The following is an 11100-nucleotide window of genomic DNA, read 5'->3' as shown; positions in this document are numbered from 1 at the left end:
TAATAATAATAATAATAATAATAATAATAATAATAATAATAATAATAATAATAATAATAACACGTGAATAAACATTTGCAAGACAGACTGTAGTTTGGAAAGAGCTTTGTTTGGTATTTTGAGGGCTATATTTCATCAGGAATTTCGAAAAGTTAAAAAATTCATTTAGCAATTTAGGAGCTCTTAAAAGCTGATTACAGTAATTTTAACTCCAGCATAGGCATTTATAATGATGAATTCTTCACTTCTCACTGTCACGTAGTCAGATGTTTCGAAATCTAATTGAGTGCCGGAGTCAGCATTATAGTGAAATATAGCTTTAATATATTTACTGGGAAATGTAGAAGGTAACACAAAAAGCGGAGCTAATATGTAGTATGTAGGGCGCTTATGAAGTGTGCTGGAAACTACTGAAACATTTGGCTTGCGGCAGACTTTCAGTGGAAAAAAAAGATGAAAAAACACTATTACAATATCGATTTGGTAAAGAAGTGTAGATCAAACCAAAGCAAGGCAAGTTCAGTTTACAAGACATACCATTTATTTCGGTCATTCTTATCTATGACTGCTCTATTTATTTAGACAAAATTCTTCTTAGGTTAAGGAATCACTATGAAGTACTGTATATAAAAAAATATGCATACTATGCATCTGGCCTTTATTTATCCAATGAGACTGATCTCCTCTCTACATTTACTTCTCTATTTAGGTTATAGTAATATCCATGCACAGTTTTACTTATGAACTGACTGAATAATAAGAAACTCTTTTAAGGTTACAGTTTGTGCTTTAACTGTGTACATTCTGTGATCATCCAAAAATACCTTCGGCCTCAGCAGCCAAAATATTCTTGGACCAATACTGGATGTTTCTCTGCCCATTTGGAGGTGTTAAAAATACTTTATAAATAAAATTCTTTTTAACAAAGCATTAACATGATTTAAAGGTAAAGGATGTCAAATAGCTATGAATTTAAAACCGTAATCTACTTCATCTAAGACTTGGTTTCACAACTAAGCACAACGGCTACAAAACACAATCCGTCTGGGCGTGCTCTTGGACCAATCCAAGAAAAGTACAGTACAGTACAATAGAAGTAAAAATATGGGAGTTGCAGAGTGGAAGGTGCAATATTGCAAGTGGTTAATGACGTTAATATATAAGGGCTACCTGACCGAAGAAGGAGTTTCGGCCGTTCACCGTCGGCTGTTGGGAATAAGGAGGTTAAAATGGAGGTTCCAATTCTGCTCTCGAAATGCTGCTTTTTTTTTCTTTTCTTTTCTTGCAACTCACGAGCCTTGGTGAAACCATTTGCAAATTTTAAGACATTTTCATCCAAAAATAGTACATCTCTTAAACCTTAAGACAATCAACAGGTGGTAACTCAGTCTCTTTCAGAAGAATACATCTTTACATAAGATTGTAAAAAACTGAAGGAAGTATTTTTCTATATGGAATATTTACATAATTAACGAACACTGTAGAAAACTTATTAGCACCTGCAGAAGAGTTATATGCAGCAAAATTGCTCAGGGTGATTAAGGTTTATGACACAAAACTAGTTTTATTATTCAAAACTTTCCAATAATATATAGAATATATATATATAATATATATATATAATATATATATATATATATATATATATAATAATATATACATACGTAATATATATATATTATATATATATAAATCATGTATGTTATATATATATATATATATATATATTATATAGATAATATATATATATATCTATATATATATATTAACATAACTATATATATATATATTAATATATATATATAGTATTTTATATAATATAATATATATATAATAATATATAATATATATATATATATATATATATATGCTCACACTCGTGGTTTTCACTGTTCGCAGACACAACAGTGTTTTGTCTTGGACACAGTAGAATCATAATCGCACAAAATGTCCCATCTAGACCTTCAGTCAGGTACAAATCAATAACCTTACTCATTTTTTGCTTAGTCTACAAATGAAGCTACAAAACTAGCAGGTTTTGTGCTAAAAAACTGAGCAGCAAGGCTCTAGATATTCAGAGTTGTTTATAAAACGGATGGGGTTCCTGCAAACAGGGAAATGTGAACAGAACTGTTAACAGCCCTGGAGACTCAAAATGTAAGCAAAGTGACTGATAGATACCAAAGGATTTAGATGGGATCTGTTGTAAGACGACCATTTTTCTTCTTATTCGGCAAAAGACAGTTGAATCTGGGGACATTCAAGACCATAACCCTGAGTATATGCATGACTGATGCGGTTGAGACGCAACAAACAACTTTATGGAAGATTCTGAAGGTAAATATCGCCATTTACAAAGGGAAATTCAATCCTTTTGTTTTTCACAATCATCTGAAGATAGCACAGAGACTTACCATCCAAGTAACGGATAAGAAACCAAAATCAGTTGCATCATATAATTTTATACCAGAATATTTGGAAGGCCTCCCATGGAATTAAAGATGACTGATTAATGGAAAGGCTTTTGTATATATTAGAATAATAAAAGAGTTATACCAAATAGCAATACAGCTGGCAGGAAATTTCAGCAGCACAATGATTTTCTTTACTTTCTCGGAAAAATCTTTTCTCTTCTACCTATGGACTGACTGGCAGTAGTTTTCATTTGATTTTATTATGGCTTGCTAACCAATCAACAAATTCATCTAGTTTTTTCTTGGACATCCCTGATGGCATGATTAGAATGGTTAATATGAAAAATTATTCAATCGTTTTAAAACCATATAGCTTGCAACAGCAAAATGTGAAATATTTAATGAAAAACAAGTACAGTGTATGAAAATTAAAGAACTAATCAACAATACAGAGGTCATGAGATGAATTCAATAAAGATCAAGGGAAACCAGTCAAATAAACTAAAATATTCAAAGCCACGTGAAAGCCTCCTGATACCTTAAAGACAAAACCAGAGAGTTTTATCTAACACAGAAGTTTGCTTCATATTTGTAATTAACTCATGGAGGACGAAATGAAGGCAAAGGATGAACTTGCCATTTATAATATCCAAAAGTAAGAAATAAATACCCGACATATTTCTGTATTGCTTAGGCTTCCTCGATTACCATAGCTTATGTGAGTGACAATTATTCTCATTCATTAATCAAAACAACTTTCCAAGTTGAGTGGAACTGATGGTAAGTTTGTTATTACAGTACGTACGTATACTAATAGAAAGTAATACGTACCATTTTGGATATCTCAAGATCTGCAAATGGTTTACCCAAACTATGCAATGTATATTCAACACAATACTACTATTAACATATTTTTAACAATAATGGACTTAACACAAGGTAGGTAATGTAGGATCCATTATAATAAACAAAACATATACAATACATCTTTTACCACATAATGAAACTGTTTCAAACAGGAAAGGGTCGAACTAAAGATACATGTGTTTATTGCATAAGAAATACCACACCTAGCCTGACAAACAACAATAATATAATCGTTCATGATGCTATAGAAGAATAAAACGATAATGCACAGAGGAACTAATGATTCTAATTACAGCCATTCGGGGGAAGAAGCAAAGTGTATCTACCGTATGGTTGGAAGCCTGATTCTGAATTTAACGTTTATTCATTGTAAAAGAGTTCATTTCAGTCAAGAATCACACTGAAAAGCTGCGCTTTGTTCACTGGAAAGTTTATTACCGATGCATGTTTATTCACGTCATCAAAGAAGTGCGCACTGCAAAGGTCCTGTGAAAAACAGTCTGACACAATAAAACAAAGGACAAGTTACGAAAACAACCGAAGCACTTATAACGGACAAAGTAAGGGAAATAAATGAGAGTAAGAGGGGTTTGGATGGTTTGAACAAATATACATCAATAACATTGAATAATCATTGTTCAAGTGGCGATCTTTTAAGCTAGACCTATTCAAGACGACATTACTCAGATCCTGGTTAGTATAAGCTGCTTTCTACAACCACAGTCAGTCAAACAGAGAGTCATAGCAAATGCTACTTGGAAAACCACGATACCGAATACAAAGGCGAATTGCTAAGCCAGATGAAAAAGGTAGTTAATTCCTTTGTGAGAAATCCCGGGTATTGAAAATTCTCCTTATTCTACATTCACATTTTCTCAATGGGAATATCAGAGACATGAAATCGTAAAAAGGCAGTACACTATTAGCGAAGATAGAATGTTTACAGGTGCATAAAAAAATGTTTATGCCATTACTGAAAAGCTCTTGCATTACAGCACTTGCTTAGAACATGTGCTAAATTCATCTCAAACATTTGGCAAAGACTAAGATATTCTAAAGTTACTCAAATATGAAAACGCTGTCATTAGAACAAAAGGATGACTTCAAATGCACAATGACGACAGACTTGAATCTGACGGAGATATGACAGAAGAATAATCTATCACTTCAGTAACTTATCGGACCTGGAGATCAAAAGACAAAACACAAAATTGGTATCGAGGATAGAAATGTTTGGTCAGACATCAAAATCGGTCTTTAATTCAAAGATATGCACGCTGACAACAAAAAGAAATATACATTGCCGTTTAGTCTTTTGGTCCTACTCATCTGAAAAAAATAAGGCGATAAATTCCGAAAATCATTCCAATTGCACTTTGCAATTTTATTACCAGCTGGTAAGAGACACTGTATAAAACTGCACTAACATGTATCAAGTGTGATTTTACTATATATAATGTTTCTTGACTCGAATGAAATATTGCACTTTCAAAGTAATTAAAAAACAGTGTTTTAAAATGATTTCTTTGTTGAAAGCAAATGGTGCTTATTTACACATAAAAGAAGGTTTTGCCGAGTTATCGTCTGATTCTTATCAGGTTGAGGTTGAATAAATAAAACAACTTTTTAGAGGTTGGGCTGAGTGGTATTCTTCAAATGCATTCCATGGATGGCTGGCAGATACATACAGACCTGTTTTCAGTCCAGTATTGCTCCTTCCCAAAGGCACTGTTTCATTTTCTCTTAGTTTACTCTGTGCAGTTTACAGAACTCTATATTTGCAGAATAATTCTACTTATTTGTGGCATACACGAATTTCCGGAATAATTCTACCTATTTGCATTATGAACTTTGTTTCCACACCATTTGCTTTAAGCAAAGCATTTTTCTCTCGTGGGAGGCTGACTACAAATCTGCTTAATGTTGATTTTATAAGAGTAAGGAAAAGTGAAAAATTAATTCTGTAATGTCCAATGAATATAACCAGGGCTGTGTTGCGTCCGTTAGGCAATGCTGAGGAGTAAATGTTTAATATGAAAGAAATGGTGAAGGATATATTTATCAAATACTATAGGTGGAAAAAAAAAGAGTAGTTTATGTTGTCAAAGATCTGGAGGTTCCAACAAAAGAGCCCCTGCCACATGACTTAACTAATTATTAAATCTCTTGTGTTTAAGTTGTCATAACCTGGACACAGAATCTAGGGCAGTCTTGTATGTAGAGGAATAATAATTCTTCTTTTGAGAAGCACTGCCTCTGAAAATCTGCCGGTAAATCTTTTGATAAATGGATTTTTCATTTGAAATAAATTCAATATAAATATCTCTAGGTCAAGTGTTGCATTCTTTTCTGACAGGTTACCACAAACAAAGCAAGTGCCGCCAATATTGAGCAGACGCCGCTGTTGCAGGAATGGAGGTACTGGGGTACCCGACATCAGTCATAAACTGCTAGGGTGAAATGCGTTCAGAACTGAAATAGCCCGAGAGAGAGAGAGAGAGAGAGAGAGAGAGAGAGAGAGAGAGAATGTAGCCAAGAATAGATATTTCTCCACATATCCAAATGAAACAAGTAAGACGAATCAAACTTAAGATTTTTAAGGAATCATAAACGCATCATATATAACCAGGTAACTAGTGCCGGTCATAGATTTAAAAGTAAAATAAAAGCTTTGCAATAAAAACAACAGGCAAAATTATCAAAAGCACATGAAGGATAAACAGACTTGAAATAAAAGGTACAAATGGAATTTTATCACTTAACACATGAACAAATTTGAACACAATATTTATAAGAGAATCACATACAAGAATAATTTTTGCTCTTGTGCTAAACAAACCTAAAAAATCTCCACAAAACCAACAGAAAGTTTTTCGATAACCATCTGGTCTAGGACATGACCTGATCTTTGGATTTTTAAAATAAAATCCCTGAACAAATTTTATCATGGGAGTATTTCGAGTAATGGTTGCCTACATCCTCAAACTACTTGAACAAATACTAAACATACAAAGGGTAACATATAGCAAAATAAATCCATCCAATTCTAATAATTTCTCTCTAATTAGAATAAAAAAAAAGTGCAAGAGAGAGAACTGCTGGAAATGTAGTAGTGACTGTTTTCTTCCCTTCATTTGGAAACACGTTTTTCATGAATATCAAGGGATACCTATTGTAATTAATTTAATATTGAATACACATGCTGACAAAGTTTGCTTGACAATGAAAGCTGCTTGGTGGTAGACATTAAGTAATAAAAAGTGATGAGGTTACTTTCTAAGCATTTCTCTTACCGAATTGCCAATTACTGTTTCCATTATGTACAAAATTAATTCAACATTGCCATGTCCTTATGTTAGATGACCCAAGTCAATTGCTGCTTGATGGTCATGAAAAGCCTCTCTCATGCATAAAAGTTATTTAATATTGAAGTACCAAAATTAGTTTATGACAGGACTAACTGTTGGAAACCTCTTTGCCTAATGTTCGTTTTTGTAACAATTCAAACCGGTATCAGAATTATGCACTATATAACTCTCCCATCTCCTTTGTCACACATTTCCCTTGCAAAAAAATGCTGTATATTGGTAAACAAATCATAAGCCACTGTTACTTATAGACTTTTAAGATTACAAATCAAAACTTGTAAATCTGTTTCAAAAGCTCTGCCTGGAGGAGTACCATGAGACATTGTCTAAGTGACATACATTATTAGTAATAAATAAATAGTAGTGTATACTGAATGGATTTCGGAAAAACATGAAGTGAGAGTTTTTACTAAAACAGTGAGAAGCATACGAGTCCTAATTGATCAAAACAGAAAAGTGACAGCAAATATTAAATATAGTGGAATTAGGATTTAATCACTAAAAGACTAGACTACAGTGAAAGTGCCTGTAATGGTCTATCAGATTATGTGTTGAAGAAGCAGTCATATTGTTAATGAAAAAAGTATTCATGGGATAGGGTTAGGGCCACCCTTGTTTAGCATCACGGGCTAACTATTAAAGAAAGAATTGAATATAAAATGTGCTTTGTGTCATACACTAAGATAATGAGAGAAAGCAAATAATTAAAAGTCCTCCTACAGAAATATGCCACTGAAAGCAGAGATATGCTAAGTTGGAGCACAGACAAGTATAGATTAATGACACCAAGTATGCAACAAAGAAATCCTAAAAAGATTCCTTGAATACATGGTAAACTGGTTACCCAAAGAAATAAAACAAATTGGAAAATAATGCACTATATACTTATGTATTAAAATTAGCTATGAAAGTGAAAGATTAGCTATTCAAGAAAACCATTAACTGTAAGTGACAAATAAATGAGCCCACCAGATGGACCAAACGGGAGCCTCCAGAGTTAGATAAGAAGGATGAGGGAATAAACAGCTTCACTGAACATGACTGCTCAAGATGAGTATGCAAGTCAGGGCATTTAACAGACTTCTCCATCACCTCTCTTTAGCAACACTACAGCCTAAGCTTTCTTTTGATCTTCTCCCTAGAGACTTTCTCCTCCAACGTCTTTTTGCACTGAAAAGGATCACTTATGTTTACTGGATTTCCTTCTTTGTATTTACTCATGCAATACTTCCTTTGAAATTCAACTATAATTCATCCCAAATGGAATCGTGTCCTACTTACAGTGATATAAACGTAGTCAGAATATGCCGTATTCAGAACTTCTACATTTGTTAGTCTTTGATACCAGCATATCCGAGGATTAAGCAACAGTATGCAAATAATTAAATCTCTACAGCTAATGTCCCTCTGCGCCATAATGCAAGCAAAACAGCACACAAGCATTGTAAATGTTGACCTACGTTTTATTGTGAGCGTTCTGCTGACACGTTACATGAAAAAGCCATAACATTCACACAAAGAACCGAAATACTTCGAGAGAAAAAACTTCAAATCCATATTGCATAGCTACAACAAAATGAGACAACAGTGATGGGTATCAGTTGCTATTAAGAACACAGTGAGATAAGATACGATCATTATCCACAAGTAAACACAGGTTGGCATTACTTAAAAGGTCTCAGTGTACAGCAATACTAGAAAAGAAAAGCGAAAAATGATTGAGGATGCAACTATTATTTTACGTCTGCCCCAATGTGAAAAAGCATTTATAAGCTGATGGGAAATGTCAGTTTATAGCTAACCTCTTATTTCTTATCGTTAATTCCATTGCTTATTCAAAGAATTCCAAGGTACACCAGCAAAAGTTTAAAGCCCATATTCCCGACACGGCAAATAACAGAATATTCAATTACATAAATTTGTTGTAGAATTACATAAGATACTATAAGCACGACAAAACTAATCAACGTTTAAATGTGGGTTCAATTTGGCAGGATGCAAAGATAAGGCTTAAGAAATCAATACGCTAAATTAATTGGCATATTAAAGCTAAACCTCTTGATAATAATACACTGGCAAAAGAAAAACAGACTAAAATTAAATAAAGACCTCTTCCATTGAATACTGAACTTACGCCAGATGCAACAAAAGTAAATAAAAAAAAGAACGTTAAGGGTAAGTTTTTTTTCACATAGTGTATGGTAATGATGTATCTAATTTTGTCTGCAAATTACTCAACTTCCAGGCAATGAACTTTTCTTTCAACATTATGATATTCTACTTTGTCTTCCTTTTTGAGCAACTTAAAAATCCCCAGTTACTGATGTTTGCACAACTACTTAATAAGGAGGCACCAAAACTCCTCGGAAAATTACAAATTCGTACTGTAAAAGGGGCAGTTTGAGAACTGTAATGGATCATTCCCTCCATCACCCATTATCTGAAGCACTCAAAAACCACTGCTTTCAATTCCGTTTTGCCAGGTTAATTGAGATATCTCTGTCTCTATTTCCAGATATATAAGTGACAACAGGACAGGTATAAAGGACAACTGGGCACCCAATCTCCGAGATCCTAAAATGGAGAGATGCTTGAAAAAAAGAAATGATTTTTATTTGGAGTTAAAGAGAACTAACCTGAGACAGTATTTACTTGTATTTTTTATTCTATTAGTCAACGCTTAAGACTGCTCAGTAATGAGAATAAAGACAGCCACTTTTAGTAATAGGTTATCAACTACCAGCTAATGTTCTAGAGGTCCTATCTTGGTATGCTTTGAAGCGAAAAACTGATAGTCCTTTTACCTTTAAGGTCTTATAGAAGAATATGTTATACTGGCTGGAGAACAGAATTCCTTCCTCAATCAAAAAGTCATCTTAGGATCAAAGATGACGACATTATTGAATCATATGATCATCTGATTTGTAAATAGCGTGTATATTATCCACAAAAAACACCCTTAATATCTGTGGTAAGGAAATCAGAATTATGCTGGGAAAGTTAAGTCCTGCATGGACAATCAACACTCAAAGAAAAAGTAGAAACGAGCACAGCAACAGCAGCAACCTGATGGCCGAAATTTGCATAAAATGGTATCATAAGGCCTTGGTAAGGAGCAGCAAATTGTAGGAACATGTTATTGACACCAATTTTAATACGCAACCATAAAATCGTCATTGATCCATTAACAAGAATGAAAAATTCTAAGCTTGAAGAGATGAAAGCCGAATTTCCATACTGATTTGTGGTCTTTCAGGTAATAAATGATAAGACATAGGTGATAGTGAAACAAAGGATACAGGAATATTAGGAATATAATATGTAAGACTTACTATTTTAGTGGAACTATATATGATTAAAAAACTGAAAATCTGGGATCACAAAAAATCCTTTACACAGCTACAAAATCCTGAATATTTGAATTAAAATGGGAACCTCCAAATTTCCAGCATAACACTATTACTTCTGTAATGGATAATGAGACTGAGAGGAGAAGAACGGAAAAAGAGGCGCCATGAAAGTGACATTTCATACTGACAAGATTTATGAAGCCTCAAAAGATAAGAGAGAAAAAAATTAATCATTAAAAAACCCGTTAAAAACCATAAAGTAGTGAAAACTGAATGTAATAATATACTGAAAAGAAAGATATTTGAAGATTAAGCAATCCAAACAAAACAAGAACAAGGCACGAGTTTGTCGCCTGAGATGAAGATTTAGTGTTCTCACTTATGAGATACAAAAATCTGACAAAACCATTAACTCATCCCATTTTTATAATAAGGGAACTATGATCAAGAGGCCACAGTATAGCTCCGCTCATTAGATTTCCATCACTGAGTGTAGACAGATATAGCAAACGCAAACTCCCATCAAATATAGAACTTCCAACATTTCCATGTAGGGGATACTGCTAATAAAATGTCTTGCATGGTATGTTATAATCAGCACTACAGGTTCTTTGCAGAATTCCTTTGGCCCCACCTCCATTGCTTTCTTTGGTTGAGTTTAGACTAACATAGCATTATGCCAGTTTGGGTCCTTATTTCATTATTTCTTATTTTTTGAGGCAACATCCTCCGTTCTCTACCTTCTCATTTAATTTTCCTCTTGTTTATCTTTCGAGGCGCCATCCTCCATTCTCCACCCTCTACATTCCTTATTCTCTTTCTTATCTTCTGAGACAACATCCTCCATTCTCTACCTCTCAAATCATTTATCTCTTTCTTATGTTTTGAAGCTTCATCCTCCAACCTCCACATTCTCAAATAATTTTTTCTTATTAATCTTTTGAGGTTTTATCCTACGTTCTCCACTTTCTCAAATCTTAAATCTCCACCCTCTCAATTGATGTTGCTAATTTTTTTTTATCTTGTAGAGGCTAGTCTTTCTAACAGTGCCTAAAATTGAAACTTCTTTTGAAGCTTGCAGGGGCTGTTGAATCTTCTTTG

At 33.6% G+C, this 11100-nt stretch overlaps 1 protein-coding gene across 1 annotated transcript in view; it reads right to left on the bottom strand.

Annotated features, from left to right (window-relative positions):
- LOC135198628 (sodium channel protein 60E-like) overlaps window positions 1-11100 on the bottom strand; it is a 534137-nt gene that overhangs the window by 94396 nt on the left and 428641 nt on the right. Inside the window, exon 30 of the mRNA XM_064226388.1 lies at window positions 1171-1206. Coding sequence (XP_064082458.1) covers window positions 1171-1206 — 36 coding nt within the window. The remainder of the gene's footprint in view (window positions 1-1170; window positions 1207-11100) is intronic.

The sequence above is a fragment of the Macrobrachium nipponense genome, chromosome 22, assembly GCF_015104395.2.
Source record: "Macrobrachium nipponense isolate FS-2020 chromosome 22, ASM1510439v2, whole genome shotgun sequence".
Classification (NCBI taxonomy): domain Eukaryota; kingdom Metazoa; phylum Arthropoda; class Malacostraca; order Decapoda; family Palaemonidae; genus Macrobrachium; species Macrobrachium nipponense.
This window is presented reverse-complemented; position numbering and strand designations above follow the sequence as displayed.